Source organism: Somniosus microcephalus, chromosome 24, assembly GCF_052327205.1.
Source record: "Somniosus microcephalus isolate GS21.2 chromosome 24, FLI_Smic_1.0, whole genome shotgun sequence".
In the NCBI taxonomy this organism is placed as follows: Eukaryota; Metazoa; Chordata; class Chondrichthyes; order Squaliformes; family Somniosidae; genus Somniosus; species Somniosus microcephalus.
This window is the reverse complement of record NC_141010.1, coordinates 4275710-4293260: the sequence shown is the minus strand read 5'-3', so window position 1 is coordinate 4293260 and position 17551 is coordinate 4275710. Positions and strand designations below refer to the sequence as shown.

General features: G+C 50.2%; 1 protein-coding gene across 1 annotated transcript; it reads left to right on the top strand.

Annotated features, from left to right (window-relative positions):
• The first annotated feature begins 720 nt into the window (after window positions 1-720).
• LOC147100968 (keratin, type I cytoskeletal 19-like) lies at window positions 721-12925 on the top strand. The gene is made up of 8 exons (XM_085966087.1): window positions 721-1178; window positions 4127-4209; window positions 5638-5794; window positions 5908-6069; window positions 8712-8837; window positions 8930-9150; window positions 10522-10607; window positions 12674-12925. Exons 1-8 carry the CDS (start codon window positions 756-758, stop codon window positions 12775-12777), a joined length of 1362 nt encoding a protein of 453 aa, XP_085822213.1. The 5' UTR covers window positions 721-755; the 3' UTR covers window positions 12778-12925.
• Window positions 12926-17551: the final 4626 nt, after the last annotated feature.

The window sequence follows — 17551 nt, the reverse complement described above, 5'->3', positions numbered from 1 at the left end:
ATGCTTTGGCAACATAAGATGTACCTTATCATGCCAATAAAGCGATTTGAATTGAATTGAATTGAGTGTGACGGGTTCATCCACCTCCAGAAACCTGTCCTGGTCTCCTCGCCCCTAAAGTTCTGAGGCTGGTAATGCCCAACTTCCCGGACTCAATGTTAATTCTCAGATGGCAATGTGCTCACACTGAAGGAGGTTGATTGGGGAGGGGAGAGAAAGAAGAAGTCCCACCCCCTCGCCAGGAATCTGCTGGAATTGCGAATGTTCGCCTTCAGAGTAAAACCAAATCTTCAAAACTTGCTGGACCTGAACCATGTCAGTCAACAGCGGAGCTTCGCCCCTGAACCGTGAGCAACTCCCCAGGCAAGTGTCTACAGGTCTAGACTGAAAAAAGTTTCAATTAAAAAAAAACACACAAACCATTCAATAATAAATCACACGTAAAACATCGACAACATTTAATCCATTTTTACAAAATCTAACACCAATTCTGCAACCATTGCATCAAAAACGATCGTGAGAAAATGGTTCTTTTAAAAACTCTCTGCAATGATTGCGGGCACAGCCCAAGCCCAGGGAGTGTTCTGGGCGAGGCGCCGTGTCCATTCATCCAAACCCCAAGCCTCTGCCAAGGAATGTGTCGCCTGGCCCCGGCCAATGGCCGGGGAGAGGCGGGACGGCAGCAGCCACCTGGATGGGATATAAGGAGGTGAGAGAGGTTCTGGCCACCACAGCACATCTCCAGACTCGGCGGCATGGCTTCCAGCTCTTACCCCATCAGCACCAGGAGCCGAAGCGGTGGCTCCCTGATCCTGGGCTCCTCCAGGACCCGCAGCAGCGGGGGCATGCTCGGGGGCAGCATGCTCGGGGGCAACTATTCCCAGGCAGCCAGTCTGCACGGTGGTTTGGCCAGGAGCCGCATATCCAGCGTCAGCTCCAGCAGCTTCGGCATGGGGGCCGGCGGCTATGGCTCCGGCTCCTCGTCTGTAAACTTCAACGAGAAGGCGACCATGCAGAACCTGAACGAGCGCCTGGCCACCTACCTGGAGAAGGTCCGCTCCCTGGAGACCTCCAACAGTCAGCTAGAGCTGGAAATCCGCCAGTTCTACGAGAAGACAACTCCTGCCACCAGAGATCTGAGCGCCTTCTGGGTCACCATCCAAGGACTCCGCGACCAGGTAGGTGCCCGACACCCCAGTCAGCACAGCTAACCTGGCCATAGTGGAGACTCGCTCGTGGTGTTTAAAGACCCGCCCGGCTCTCTGTGCAACACTTGCAACCTGAGAGTCTTTCAGGCGGCTTCACAAGGGGCAGGAGGAACACAAACCGCACAGGAATTGGGACAAGAGTCAGGGAGACGACCTAAGGTGCGGTCCAAGCGGTGGCTTTTGAGGAGGTTTTTGAAGTTGGGCAGAGTTTTCCGGCAATGATGAGTGAAGGCTGCCACTGAGGAATGAGAGGGGTACATCAAACCAGAGTGACAGAGAGAGAGAGAGAGAGAGTGACAGAGAGAGAGAGAGTGTGACAGAGAGAGAGAGTGTGACAGAGAGAGAGAGAGAGAGAGTGTGTGTGACAGAGAGAGAGTGACAGAGAGAGAGTGACAGAGAGAGAGAGAGAGTGACACAGAGAGAGAGTGTGTGTGACAGAGAGAGAGTGTGTGTGTGACAGAGAGTGACAGAGAGAGAGAGAGAGAGAGAGTGACAGAGAGAGAGAGAGAGAGAGTGAGAGAGTGTGACAGAGGGAGTGACAGAGAGAGAGAGTGACAGAGAGAGAGAGAGTGACACAGAGAGGGAGAGTGTGTGTGACAGAGAGAGAGTGACAGAGAGAGAGAGAGAGAGAGAGTGTGTGACAGAGAGAGTGACAGAGAGAGAGAAATAGAGTGACAGAGAGAGAGAGGGAGAGAGAGTATGACAGAGAGAGGGAGAGAGAGAGTATGACAGAGAGAGGAGCAGAGAGAGAGAGAGTGACAGAGAGAGAGAGAGAGTGACAGAGAGAGAGAGAGAGTGACAGAGAGAGAGAGTGTGTGACAGAGAGTGACAGAGAGAGAGGGTGACAGAGAGAGAGAGTGACAGAGAGAGAGAGTGACAGAGAGAGTGACAGAGAGAGAGAGAGTGACAGAGAGAGAGAGAGAGAGTGACAGAGAGAGAGAGTGTGTGACAGAGAGTGACAGAGAGAGAGAGTGACAGAGAGAGAGTGTGACAGAGAGAGAGAGAGAGTGACAGAGAGAGAGAGAGAGAGAGTGACAGAGAGAGAGAGACAGAGAGAGAGTGTGACAGAGAGAGAGAGAGAGAGAGTGTGTGACAGAGAGAGAGAGTGTGTGACAGAGAGAGAGAGTGTGTGACAGAGAGAGAGAGTGACAGAGAGAGAGTGTGTGACAGAGAGAGAGTGACAGAGAGAGAGAGAGAGTGTGTGTGACAGAGAGAGTAACACAGAGAGAGAGAGAGAGAGAGAGAGAGAGAGTGAGTAAAAGTAAAAGTATCCTCCGGACTCAAAGGAAAACCGTAAACAATGCATGCAGGGCAGAACTAGGCCAATATCCATTAATAATTACTATCCAAAAAAGAGCCACCAAATTTTGGAATCACCTAAAAATGAGCAACCCCCACTGCTACCATTACGAAGCCCTGAAATGCCAAGAGAGGACCATAAAGAAGAATACCCTCAGTCAACTAGTCCTGGGACTCAGTGAAGCAACCACTAACACTACTAACAATAACCAGCCCCAGGACAGTGACATCGTAGCACAGAGAATTCGACCCAACACAATTGTCACTAAGCAAAAGGAAAAATACCTGTCATATTGGGCAGAAACAACAAAAACCCAAAACAAACTCAATTGCTACTTGGCCCTAAACAGACAATACAACATGGCTGAATACCTGACCATGGTAAAGGATAGCAAACTGAGAAAAACCTTGACAAGGTACAGACTTAGTGAACATAGCCTGGCCATCGAAAAAGGCAGACACAGACAGACCCGGCTGCCAAGAGAGGACAGGATATGCTCTCACTGCAATCAGGGAGTGGTGGAGACAGAGATGCACTTCCTCACAGCTTGTGGAAAATATCAGGGCATCAGGGAGAATTTCTACCAAAGATTCACACAAATATGCCCTGAATTCAGAAATTTGAATGACGACCAAAAACTCCCATACCTACTAGGGGAACAGAGAAACTGTGTAACCTTAGCGGCACACTATGTTACAGCTTGCCATAAACAGAGGGACAACCAGTAAACCTAAGAAAAGAGTATATACAAATTATACGAATGTATATTTATACACTCAGGGATATATCTGTTTATACAATGTATGAATAGATCTGCGTTTATGTGTTCAACCATAAATGTTTTTCGATGCTTTGGCAACATAAGATGTACCTTATCATGCCAATAAAGCGATTTGAATTGAATTGAGAGAGTGACAGAGAGAGGGAGAGAGAGTGACAGAGAGAGCGAGAGAGAGAGAGTGACAGAGAGAGAGAGAGAGAGAGAGAGAGAGAGTGACAGAGAGAGAGAGAGAGAGTGTGTGTGACAGAGAGCGAGTGACAGAGAGAGAGTATGACAGAGAGAGGGAGAGAGAGAGTGACAGAGAGAGAGAGTGACAGAGAGTGACAGAGAGAGTGACAGAGAGAGAGAGTGACAGAGAGAGAGAGAGAGAGAGTGACAGAGAGTGACAGAGAGAGAGTGACAGAGGGACAACCACTAAAGATAAGATAAGAGTATATATAAATTATATGAAAGTATATTTATACACTCGGATATATCTGTTTATACACTGTATGGATAGATCTGTATTTTTGTGAACAAACATGAATGTTTTCCGATGCTTTGGCAACATAAGATGTAACTTGTCATGCCAATAAAGCGATTTGAATTGAATTGAATTGAATTGACAGAGAGAGAGTGACAGAGAGACAGACAGAGAGAGCGACAGAGAGAGGGAGAGAGAGAGGGAGAGAGACAATAGACTAGAGGTGGAAGTGCAGGGGATGTTATAGACCTGGATAACCTTTCACTGTAAACTGAAAGCTGTGGCGATGGTTGGATAGTAACGTGAGGTTGCTGTTGGCTACATTCTTCTCATTTACTGTCAGAAACCATATTGTTAATCTCTATTTTTTTCAGATTAATGGTCTAATCCTTGACAACTCCAGGTTCATGCTGCAGGTGGACAATTCCAAACTTGCGGCTGAAGACTTCAGAATTAAGTGAGTTTTTGGAGTCAGTGTGTGGGTGGGTGTGCAATGTCTTCATTGAGCTGACAGCCCCTGTCCTGCCGACTTGTCTTCCACCTCCCCTACTTCCAACCTTCTCCTGCGCCTGCTCCATTCTCCCCCTCCTGCTGAATGGATGGCATGTGACCCAAAAAATAATCTTCAGATTCGGGTCTTGCTGGAGAAACACCAGGGTGTTAATGACATCCAGCATTGTCCATGCTCAAACCAGCCAGCAAATGCAGGGATTGAGAGATGCGTCGTGAGTTGTGAATCTCCAGATTTACCGCACAAACAGCATCTCACCTCCGTGTCGATTGCCCATTAAACTGGCCGCAGAAAGTTAAAGTGTAAGAAACCCTTTTACCGATGTGATAATTGTTAATGATTGCCAATCAACCTCTCTGGCCCAGAATGGGAATGAGTGTTCACTCTTATTCCCAAGTCCACCCATGGGAGAGAGACATGGTTAAGTGGCTGAACTGATATTAACATGAGGGGACATAAGGCCTAATGAGGGAGATGGCAGACATTCGGGAGACACACAGAGAGTATGTGAATAACTGAGGCACCAGGGGAAGTAGGTAGAACTCAAAACAGAAAAGTTTTTCTCGCCCAGCGTCCACACGGGTGAGATCAGGCCTTGCTGACAAAGTCAAGCTGCACCGATTGGAGTTCTCTACTTGTGAGTCTTACATTAGAGAATGGCTCCATTGGGGAGGGTCCAGTCTTGTATATGTTAGTCAATCTAACTCTGTAACATGCCAGATACATACGAACATACAACAATGACAGGCAGGAAAAGACCAGCTGAGTCCATTAAACCTGCCCCACACTCACGACACCTGGAGCATCACAACTAGATGCTGGAAGGATGTTCCCGATGGCCGGGGAGTCCAGAACCAGGGGTCACAGTCTAAGGATAAGGGGTAAGCCATTTAGGACAGAGATGAGGAGGAATTTCTTCACCCAGAGAGTGGTGAACCTATGGAATTCTCTACCACAGAAGACAGTTGAGGCCAATTCATTAAATATATTCAAGAAGGAGTTAGATATATTTCTTAAGGCTAAAGGGATCAAGGGATATGGGGAGAAAGCAGGGACAGGGTACTGAGTTTGGATGATCAGCCATGATCTCATTGAATGGCGGAGCAGGCTCGAGGAGCTGAATGGCCTCCTCCTGCTCCTATCTTCTATGTTTCTATGTTTAGACACACTCCCCCCACAGGTATGTAATCTCTGGGAGCGGCAGTAAATCAAAGGGCGAGGGGGAAATCTGGAACATTCCCCTCTGACCCCCTCAGGGGAGATAACATAAACCAGTCCAACAATCTCACTGAAACAGGCAAGTAAATGCCTTGTAACTTCAGCATCACTCTACAAGGAATAAGAAACATTTTTCCCCTTTTCCCATTTCAATAGATTTGAATCTGAGCTGGTGATCAGAATGGCAGTAGAGAGAGACATTGATGGACTACGTACAATGTTGGACAACATGACCCTGGACAGGAGCCAGCTGGAGATGCAGATTGAGGGCATAAAGGAGGAACTCATCTACATCAGGAAAAACCACGAGGATGTAAGCAACACCAATAAGTAGAAAATGCATTTCTTGTTTGGTAAATTATTGCCTCCGAGTTGAGTGTTCTTTTAAGAGTGTGAATGTGGACTAACCCAATGTTCTCTCTATAGGAGCTGAAGGGACTGCGTGGCCAGCTGAGTGGCAATATCACCGTAGAAGTCCAATCTGAAAACTCCGTTGATTTGGTTAAGGTTCTGGCAGAGATTCGGAGCCAGTACGAGGAACTGGTCAACAAGAACAAGAATGAGGTTGAAGAATGGTACAAGCAGCAGGTAATGGGGAATCTGTGAGCTTCCTGTGCCATTCCAGTGTGATCACTGCACCATTCCAGTGTGATCACTGCACCATTCCAGTGTGATCACTGCACCATTCCAGTGTGATCACTGCACCATTCCAGTGTGATCACTGCACCATTCCAGTGTGATCACTGCACCATTCCAGTGTGATCACTGCACCATTCCAGTGTGATCACTGCACCATTCCAGTGTGATCACTGCACCATTCCAGTGTGATCACTGCACCATTCCAGTGTGATCACTGCACCATTCCAGTGTGATCACTGCACCATTCCAGTGTGATCACTGCACCATTCCAGTGTGATCACTGCACCATTCCAGTGTGATCACTGCACCATTCCAGTGTGATCACTGCACCATTCCAGTGTGATCACTGCACCATTCCAGTGTGATCACTGCACCATTCCAGTGTGATCACTGCACTATTCCAGTGTGATCACTGCACCATTCCAGTGTGATCACTGCACCATTCCAGTGTGATCACTGCACCATTCCAGTGTGATCACTGCACCATTCCAGTGTGATCACTGCACCATTCCAGTGTGATCACTGCACCATTCCAGTGTGATCACTGCACCATTCCAGTGTGATCACTGCACCATTCCAGTGTGATCACTGCACCATTCCAGTGTGATCACTGCACCATTCCAGTGTGATCACTGCACCATTCCAGTGTGATCACTGCACCATTCCAGTGTGATCACTGCACCATTCCAGTGTGATCACTGCACCATTCCAGTGTGATCACTGCACTATCACACAATTTTTAAGGTACTGGCCATGGCTAGCACTCCCACCTCTGAGTCAGAAGGTCGTGGGTTCAAGCCCCACCCCAGAGACTTGAGCACATAATCCAGGCTGACACTCCCAGTGCAGTACTGAGGGAGCGCTGCACTGCCGGAGGAGCCGTCTTTTGGATGAGACGTTAAACTGAGGCCCTGTCTGCACTCAGGTGGACGTAAAAGATCCCATGGCACTATTGGAAGAAGAGCAGGGGAGTTATAAGAACATAAGAAATAGGAGCAGGAGTAGGCCAATCGGCCCCTCGAGCCTGCTCCGCCATTCAATAAGATCATGGCTGATCTGATCCAGTTCTCCCCAGTGTCCTGGGCCAATATTTATCCCTCAACCAAAACTGTCCATGACCTCATTGCTGTTTGTGGGAGCTTGCTGTGTGCAGATTGGCTGGCGCGTTTCCTACATTACAACAGTGACTGACTGCTCCTGGGCCTGGCCAAAGTGGCCATCAGCTGGTCCAGGCAGCGGGCGGTCGAGGGGGTCGTTCAGCCCGACTGCCTGCCTCTCTTCCGTGGCCACGTTCGTGACCGGGTGGCCCTGGAGATGGAGCACGCAGTGTCCGCCGGCACGCTCGAGGCCTTCCGTGACCGGTGGGCGCCGCGGGGACTGGAGTGCATCGTCATCCCGGCCAACCAAATTTTAATTTAATTTGTTAAGTTTCATTTAAAGTTTTATTAGTTACAGTTTATTTGGTTTAGGGTGAATCCAGAAGAGTACACCAGTGACTGCACTCCAAATGTACCTCATTGGCTGTGAAGCGCTTTGGGAGGTCCGGAGTTGGTGAATGACTGAGGGAGGCTGAGAGTTATGAACCATGATTCACAGGGACAGAGAGCCCAGTGACCGAGGGAGGCTGAGAGTTATGAACCATGATTCACAGGGACGGGAAGCCCAGTGTAATTCCTTCACCATAATCGCAAAGAAAGAGCTAAAAATAGAACAAACCTGGTCTTCAGTTCAGAAAATCACATTTTGACTTTCACTAGACAAGTACTGGTCACTTGGCCCGTTTCAGCATAAACCCCGAGGGTTTCTCTGATTCCCCATCTCCCTCAAACTGTAACATGCAGTAAAGTGTCTCGCAACTTCAGCATCAGAAATAAACAGGTTGCCACGGTGCTATGTGTTGGGATAACTTGGCTCTTTGGTGACCAGATTTCAAAATAAGTAGGCGTAATTTTTTCTCACAAAATACTGTTAATGACAAATGTCAATCCTTGATTGTTCAGACACCAGATAGTTCGTGTTAGTGGCTTTGATGAAGACACAGTGCATTGTACTTGCCTTGGAGGCGGTGCAAGGAAGGTTCACTAGACCGATTCCTGGGACGAGAGGGCTGTCCTATGAGGAGAGATTGTGTAGAATGGGCCGATACTCTCTGGAGTTTAGAAGAATGAGAGGTGATCTCATTGAAACATACAAGATTCTGAGGGGGATTGACAGGGTAGAGGCTGAGAGGTTGTTTCCCCTGGCTGGAGAGTCTAGAACCAGGGGTCACAGTCTCAGGGTAAGGGGTCGGCCATTTAAGACTGAGATGAGGAGAAATTTCTTCACTCAGAGGGTTGTGAATCTTTGGAATTCTCTGCCCCAGAGGGCTGTGGAGGCTCAGTCGTTGAGTATATTCAAGGCTGAGATCGATAGATTTTTGGACATGAAGGGAATCAAGGGATATGGAGATGGGGCGTAAAAGTGGAGTTGAGGTCGATGATCAGCCATGATCTGATTGAATGGCGGAGCAGGCTCGAGGGGCCAAATGGCCAACTCCTGCTCCCAATCCTTCTGTTCGTATGTTGGCTGATGACTTGTTTTACTTGTTGCAGTGCATGACTGTGCAGAAGGATGTCTCCACCAACACTGAGGCGCTCCAGGTAGAAAAGTTACAGCTCAGCCAACTGAGGCACACCTATCAGGGGCTGGAAATGGAGCTGCAGACCCACCTCAGCATGGTGAGTACAGCACGGGAGAGCAGCAACCTCACCGTCACTGGGTGTTGGGGTGTCACTGGGCGCAGGTCTGACCAGTCGCTGTTTGTGTGCAGCTCGCCTCTCTGGAGGGAACTCTTCGGGACACCGAGAATCGCTACACAGACGAGCGGAACAGAATTCAGCTCAACATCAGCAGCCTGGAGGGGGAGCTGAGGGAAATCCGGTCTAAGGTGCAAAGCCATGCCACCGACTACACCAACCTGCTGAATATTAAATGTAGGCTGGAGATGGAAATCGCCACATACCGTCGCCTGTTGGATGGAGAAGGATACGGGTAAGAAATTAACCAAACCGAACCCAACTCCTGACACCCGGACTCCTGTTACTAACTAAACATGTTCGATGTACTTCAGAATGATCACTGCCTGTAAAGGTGCTTTGGGTGATATCACATTTTTGGTGAATTTTGTGCTCCTGGAATGAGGAATGATAGTCTGGGAATTGGAACACTTTCCATTTCAGGCAGTCCGTGTCAGGACTATTCCTTGCCATTGCACAAATTCGATTCTAGAGTAACACTCCCTCTATTCTATGCCAGAGATGTTCCAGCACCAACCACAGAAGAAAACCCTGACTGCACTAGTGATCGTTCCCCATTCCTTGCAGCCCGAGTGATGTTCTAGTTCAGTTCCCATGATTTGCCTCTCTTTAAGCACTAATATGTTCCACTTTGCTCTGTTATTTACGTTGCTTAATTCAAATTATTGAATAATTCAGGAGTCAGCTGTGGCTCAGTGGGACTATTCTCGCCTCTGAGTCACAAAGAGACTTGAGCCCATAATCGAGGCTGAAACAAGCCTTTTATTTCCAAATTTTTAAAAACTAAATTCAAATTCTCAAAGTGCCTGGGTGGGATTTGAGCTGGTGTTCCCTGGATTCTCAGCCCAGTAATGGAGCCACCACACTGCCAAATGATCTTAGTTAGATACTAAACATGAGCTGGTGACTATTCCAACGCACTCCTGGCCGGCCTCCCACATTCCACCCTATGTAAACGTGAGCTCATCCAAAACTCGGCTGCCCGTGTCCTAACCTGCACCAAGTCCCGTTCACCCATCACCCCTGTGCTCACTGACCTACATTGGCTCCCGGTTAAGCAGCGCCTCGATTTCAAAATTCTCATCCTTGTTTTCAAATCCCTCCATGGCCTCGCCCCTCCCTATCTCTGTGATCTCCTCCAGCCCCACAATTCCCCCCAGAGTTCTCTGTGCTCCTCTAATTCTGCCCTCTTGAGCATCCCTGATTATAATCGCTCAACCATTGGTGGCCGTGCCTTCTGTTGCCTGGGCCCTAAGCTCTGGAATTCCCTCCCTAAACCTCTCCGCCTCTCTTTCCTCCTTTAAGGCGCTCCTTAAAACCTGCCTCTTTGACCAAGCTTTTGGTCACCTGCCCTAATTTATCCTCATGTGGCTCGGAGTCACATTCTTTGTCTGATTACTCTCCTGTGAAATGCCTTGGGATGTTTTACTACGTTAAAGGCGCTAGATAAATACAAGTTGTTGTTGTTGTAAAATGCTTTGGAGCATCCTGAGGTTGTGAAAGGCGCTATATAAATGCAAGTTCTTCCTTTACACTCGCACCCGGCCCTCGCGATTTTCCTGCTGTACAGGTTTTTGGATGCTTACTGTTTACTCTTTGATTTCAGGAGCCAAATATCAAGCAGCCAAGCATCAACTGCTCATACAACGAAACAAATAACCAAGCAATCTATAGTCAAGGAGGAAATAAGGGGTGAGTTGGACATTATTTCAATCTTACTGTCATCGTGAGTGCATCACAAGCTCACACACAGAAGGAAGGATATGTACAGCTGGAGCTTGTAGATATGGCAGCTAGCATCATGCTGACTGGTACAGGCAGAGAGAGCCAATATTCCCAGACACCTCAATCCATAACTTCACCGCCTGGTGTGGGGCTGAGTCACGCAGGGTGGGAAAAGTCTGATCCCAGCCGGAGCAACAATTCGGCTGTTACATTCTACCTCAACGCCTCGTGGGTAGGGAGACGAGAATCAGGCTGGGTTCTCACGCCTGACGACCAGCTGCCGAGCTCTGTTTGAAGCCGTGCCTGTGTGTGATTGTCGCTCAGGGGAGCATCAAACTCCCCCACGATGCCCCGCACAGTTCAATAGCCAACCAACACTGACCGTCTAAACTCACATGTGAATTATGGCCACTCTTGAAAACCGATGGGATGCCAACGCCTGGTATCTTACTGTGGCGGCAGGTTCCAGAAAGGAGGGGAGGGGAAAGTGAGGTGTGGAGCGGAGGGTGGGGGGGAGAATTGAACTCTTTCTGGGCAGGATTTAAGAGGCAAGGTGTTATTGGTTGATGGAGTAGAATCTACTGTCACCTAGTGTAGTGAATATTACCTCAACCAAAATACTTAAATGTTAAGATTCTTGTATAATGTGCAAAATATAAACCAGTAAATGCACCGTGAGGATGGACGTGGGGGCGACCAATGGCGGAGTGTGGGGGCGACCAATGGCGGACTGTGGGGGCGACCAATGGCGGAGTGTGGGGGCGACCAATGGCGGAGTGCGGGGGCGGCCAATGACGGAGTGTGGGGGCGGCCAATGGCGGAGTGTGGGGGCGGCCAATGGCGGAGTGCAGGGGCGGTGCGGTGGGGGGTGGAGGTCATGTGATGAAGCCTCCAGGAATATGTCTAACCAGAGCTGGCAACCCAGGTGTGGCCAGAATTGTAAACTCATAGGGGGAAAAATTCAGTTGTTTGCGCCTCCCGTTAGTGCCTTAAGAGGGCGCCAATTGGGGCGCAAAGCAACTAGCACCCGGGCGCGGCGATGTTTGTGCCGCTCGCGAAATTAACTGGACATTTTGCGGCGGCGCTAAACACTACCGCCACGATCTCCTGCGCCGGCAGATTGTGACATCATTCAAGTGCGCAACGCCCCATTAGCGCCCCGGACCGGATATTGAGTGGTGCCCCCTGCCTTACCACCTGCCGCTAGCAACGACAGGTTGAGGGGAGCGTTTTGCAGTCAGGAAGGGACTAGGGGAGCGCTATTTAAAGGCGACCGCTTCCTGCCTTTTTTTGTCGGTGACATTGTTGCACCACGCATTCTGAGATAGAGAGAGAGAGAGACTGACTTCTGGAGAGATTCAACGCTGTGTGAAGGAGTTTTGAGTACTGAGCAGCACTTTGCAGGTTTATTTTGATTTGCCCTTCCTTGCTTCGCCAGCGCTCTGAGGTAGCACCTCACTCCTCGGCGTTTGCGCCTTAAGACAGGTGTGAAGCGCCTGATTTAGCGCTCCAATCACCTCCAGGGGCGATAAAAGCCAAGTTTGCTGTCGGAGGTGATAATTAGCGCCAAGCGCTAAACTTTGCACACGGCCGATAATGGCGCCCTAAACAGGACGATACTGAATTTTTCCCCCTAGAGTATAAAGTACAGCAAGTAGGTTATTCATTCCCATTATACTGGTGGGTCAATTGACTGCCGTCAGCGACTAGTCAAACTGTTTACTGGGTCTACTGTAATCTTTGATCCATGAATTCTCACCACAAACATAGAACATGAAGTCCTGTTAATACAGAGCTCACAAGAAGGTCTACACTACTGATGGAGTTTATGGTCACTCTGATGCAGCAAGGGTGCTCTGAAGAGGTTAGGATTAAGGTGTTATTGGGATTATGTTGAGAACACCTCATTCTACCTCTAACCTGCTCCAAATGGGGCGATACCGAATTTCCCCCCCCCATAAACTTCAGATTAATGAATGAATGCTTCAAATAATCATTCAATGAATCCGCTGGATAACATTTTGATTTTACAGAGCCTGTCATCACCACAAAGAAGAAAGTGATGACTGTGGTGGAAGAAAGGATTAATGGAAAAGTTGTGTCTTCGCGCGTGGAGGAGGTTGTGATCGATGAGTAGAAAGTGAAACACCAATTTCTTTTTTCTGCTTTTTCAGAAACAAAACTCTTTTTACAATAAGAACTAATCAAACCCAATATACACAACTGTTAATTGATTTTCCACTTTCTGTATTGCTGGGGATTTAATAAAGTCTCATGGAAATGGTTGTCCTGATGTTTCCAGTTCCTTTCTGCAGACACAAGTCTTCGTTATCACATCTCCTCAAACTCAATACAAGCTCCAATGTCTAGGGGCCAGTCCGTCCCTAAGCAGCAAGTCTGAATCCTCATGGGGTTCCACCATCGGCGACCCTGAAACTCGGGGATGGGGGTTAGAAAATGGGACATTCCCTCTGTCGCAAATGAAATGAGGGTTTGGGGTAATTACAATCTAATTTCATAAACTTCAGCTCCTCCAGAACTCTGCTGCCCCGTATCCGAACTCACACCAAGTCCCGTTCACCCATCGCCCCCTGTGATCGCTGAGCTACATTGGCTCCTGGCCCAGCAATGCCTCGCTGGTTGGGGAGTCTAGGACTGGGGGGCACAGCCTAAAAATTAGAGCCAGGTCTTTCAGGAGTGAAATTAGGAAACACTTCTCCACACAAAGGGTGGTCGAAGTTTGGAACTCTCTTCTGCAAACGGCAATTGATGCTAGATCAATGGTTAATATTAAATCTGAGATTGATATTTGTTAACCAAACTTATTAAGGGAAAAGGGGCAAAGGCGGGCATATGGAGTTAGGTCACAGATCAACTATGATCTCATTGAAAGGCAGAACAGGCTCGAGGGGTCAATGGCCTCCTCCTGTTCCTATGATTTTAAAATTCTTATCCTTATTTCCAAATCCCTCCATGGCCCTCGCTCCTGCCTCTCTCTGTAACCTCCTCCAGCCCTCGCCCCTCCCTATCTCTGTAAACTCCTCCAGCCCTACAACCCTCCGAGATCTCTGCACTCCTCCAATTCTGGATTCTTGCACATCCCCGATTTTAATCGCTCCACCATTGACGGCCGTGCCTTCAGTGCCTGGGCCCTAAGCTCTGGAATTCCCTCCCTAAGCTCTGGAATTCCCTCCCTAAACCTCTCCGCCTCTCTCTCCTCCTTTAAGACGCTCCTTAACGCCGACCTCTTTGACCAAGCTCTTGGTCACCTGCCCTAATCTCTCTTTATGTGGCTCGGGGTCTAGTTTTGTCTGATAATCGCTCCGGTGAAGCGCCTTGGGACGTTTTACTGTTAAAAGCGCTGTATAAATACAAGTTGTGGTGATTGGTGGTCGGGATGGCTCACAGCACAAAACCAACCCAAACTCAGCGTTCTATTAGAGGTCTCAGGATGGTTGCCATAGGGACTGGAAAGCACACTGGCACATTAAGGCCCGGGGGGGGGATCTGTTGGGGGCTGCAGGGTGGGCTCATCACTGGGCCGGCTAGTTTAGTGTCTAAGCCTGCTTGCTGCCTTTGGCCTGGCAATGCTTGACATTGGCACAGAGTGTCCACGACAGACAGCGTTTCAATCCCCCAGCACTTGTGGGCAGACTCCCCAGAAATAAGCCAGGGTGTTTGTCGAAGGCTGGTAACAAGTGCTGCTGGTGCGCGAGAGGGATTGTGAACTGAGAGAGATCGTCTGGGGGCGAGAAATCTCAAACTAGGGTGAAGTGGATCCCAAACCAGCAGCACAAAACTCCATCAGCGTCCTCCGCACCCGCACTGGAGAGGAGCACCGCCGTCAGCAAGCGTTTGTGAATCGCACCGACTTACGCAGCCACAGGATGAACTGAACAGTTGGGAGACAATTCATAAAATATATCACTATCAAAACAATATCAAAAGGGAAGCAAAGTCTTCCTGATTAAGTTAAAGGCTCGTCCACTGAGCCTTTGGCCATAAAGGGCTCGAGATTAACACCCCACAATGTGAGGAAGAACGTATGGCTAAAAATTAAAGATCGGGGGAAACGTGCCCCCAGCCCGCCGGACCCGTTATCATAGAATCATAGATACTTACAGCACAGGAGGAGGCCATTCGGCCCACCATGCCTGTGCTGGCTCTTTGAAAGAGCGGTCGCACTCAGTCCCACATCCCCGCTCTTTCTCTGTAACCCTGTAAGTTGCTCATCCTCAAATACCTGTCCATTATTACGGCGGGTTTCGTGTCGTGCGATTCCCGCCCTCGAGAGGGAGGACACTTCATTAACATATTTAAATCAGCTTCCCACAGTGCAATTGGGAGGCTGATTTAAATTTAAAATCGTCGCACGGGTTTCCCAGGGCTCGGGAAACCCGGCAGTGCAAGGAAGGCGGGAGCTGCCGGCTCCACGGGTAAACCCCCCCGGTCCCTCAAACAAACCTTCAGACGATCGCAGCCTCTCTCTCCCACCCTGCGACATTCCCCGCCCCCGGCAATACCTGATCTCTCGCTCCCTCCGCCCACCCGATTGCCAGGGACAGTCCCCAAGGGTCTCCAGCTGTGGCCTCCTGCCACTGTTTTTTCCGCTCGCCAGCTGGTCGATTTGGTCAGCTACCGGGCACAGGACCTCTGTGTCTGGCTGGGTTCACCCCGCTCCCCCAACCCCTCCCCTCCCCCACAACCCCTCCCCTCCCCTAACCCCTCCCCAACCCCTCCCCTCCCCCGCAACCTCCCCCTCCCCAACCCCTCCCCCGCAGCCTCCCCCTCCCCTAACCCCTCCGCAACCCCTCCCCTCCCCGCAATCTCCCCCTCCGCCTCCCGTAACCCCTCCGCAACCCCTCCCCTCCAACCTCCCCCTCCCCTAACCCCTCCCCAACCCCGCAACCTCCCCCAACCCCTCCCCTGCACCCTCCCCCCACCCCCCCACCCCTCCCCCTCCCCCCCACCCCTCCCCCTCCCCACACTTCTCCTCCCCCTCCCCCGCACCCTCTCCCGCACCCTCCCCCCGCACCCCTCTCCTTTCACCTCCCCGCACCCTCCCCCTCCCCCACACCCATCTCCTCCCCCTCCCCCGCACCTTTCCCCTCCCCCTCCTCCACACCCTTCTCCTCCCCCTCTCCCGCACCCTCCCCCTCCTCTTCCCCCTCCTCCCTCACACCCTTCTCCTCCCCCTCCCCCCCACCTTTCCCCTCCCCCTCCCCCACACACTTCTCCTCCCCCTCTCCCGCACCCTCCCTCTCCTCTTCCTCCCCCTCCCCCACCCCCACACCCTTCTCCTCCCCCTCTCCCGCACCCTCCCTCTCCTCTTCCTCCCCCTCCCCCACACCCTTCTCCTCCCCCTCTCCCGCACCCTCCCCCTCCACTTCCCCCTCCTCCCTCACACCCTCCCCCTCCCCCGCACCTTTCTCCTCCCCCTCCCCCACACCCTTCTCCTCCCCCTCTCCCGCACCCTCCCCCTCCTCTTCCCCCTCCTCCCGCACCCTCCCCCTCCTCTTCCCCCTCCTCCCTCACACCCTTCTCCTCCCCCTCCCCCGCACCTTTCCCCTCCCCCTCCCCCACACCCTTCTCCTCCCCCTCTCCCGCACCCTCCCCCTCCTCCCTCACACCCTCCCCCTCCCCCGCACCATCAAGCCCTGTCTATTCTAACCCCATTTTCCAGCACTTGGTCTGTAGCCTTGTATGCAGCGGCGGCAGTGCGGACCTGGGAAGAGCGGCGAGACGGCGATACCAACTCAGCACCGGCAGAACTTTCAAAGAGTGACGTCAGAAGTCAAAAGTGACATCGGCACAAGGGGAGGGAGCTGATTGAGGCCAGTGTCGGGAGCGGAGAGAGCGGCGGTACAAGGGGAGGGAGCTGATTGAGGCCGGTGTCGGGAGCGGAGCGAGCGGTGGTACAGTGAGTACTTAAACTCACTTTTGCAGGCTTTTTTACAGAGGCTTACCAATCTCACAGACCGGCGGCGGCATTCCGGATCCACGTCACGATTCAAAAAGTGATGCGAGCAAGAGGAAGCAGCTGATTGGGTGAGTATGGCCTGGTGAGTATTTATACTACTTGTTATATCCCCTATGAGACTTTTAGTATTGTGTTTTGTCTCCCCCTAGTGGTTTTACTACTTACCTCCTTATTGTTGATTTATGTCATGTGACATGATGAGAAAGTGAAAGTAAAACACAACCACGAGGGAGCCCAGAATTCATGGCTGGTGATGTATACAGTATCTAATGCCGTCCTTCCCATTTTCCCCCTTTGATTGGCATTGTCTGTAAGTAGCCTTTTATCAGATGTCTTTATGTTTGATCTATGTCACCATTTCTTGATATTTGTGGCCAGATGAGTTAAAATATTGCACTTTGTGGAGTTTCCATGTGGCTGGCTATTAGTCTTTCCCCGGCATTCATGTGTTAGACCTTTGATTGTTGTATCAGATTTACCTCAAATTGCAATAGAACCATTGAGTTATAGTGGTAACGTTTCATTCTACTATCCTAGGTTTATTTCGTGTATTCAGATCGTGATTGTAATACCAATCGGCCTTATTTGATGTTGTAATTTCTTGCTCTCTTTGTCGTTTCACCCTGTGTCATTAAACTGGATAAAAAAGTAACAACGCCTCCTGTTTGGTGATGAGGGTTTAGCTGTCTGTTGAATCATAGTCGTGAGGAGGACAGAACAGTGAAAAGACACCTTTCCCATGGGCGAATCTACTAAAGGTACAGATACTCAACACCAACACGATTCAATGCATCTCCGAAGCCACACATTCCAGACACCAGTCACAAAAGCTGAAATGGAGGAACAGTCACCATTGAAACAAGCAGAGGAGACCAGATCTCACTGTTCTGGCTCCTCCAGGCATTCAAGTAGGTCTGTTACTGGCGCAGCA

What these genes read in the sequence shown, in the direction of transcription:
- LOC147100968 (XM_085966087.1), top strand. Translation starts at nt 756, where the DNA reads ATGGCTTCCAGCTCTTACCCCATCAGCACCAGGAGCCGAAGCGGTGGC. An exon ending in TCCAAGGACTCCGCGACCAG is followed by an intron (nt 1,179 to 4,126) that starts GTAGGTGCCCGA and finishes TATTTTTTTCAG; the next exon opens with ATTAATGGTCTAATCCTTGA. An exon ending in GCTGAAGACTTCAGAATTAA is followed by an intron (nt 4,210 to 5,637) that starts GTGAGTTTTTGG and finishes CCATTTCAATAG; the next exon opens with ATTTGAATCTGAGCTGGTGA.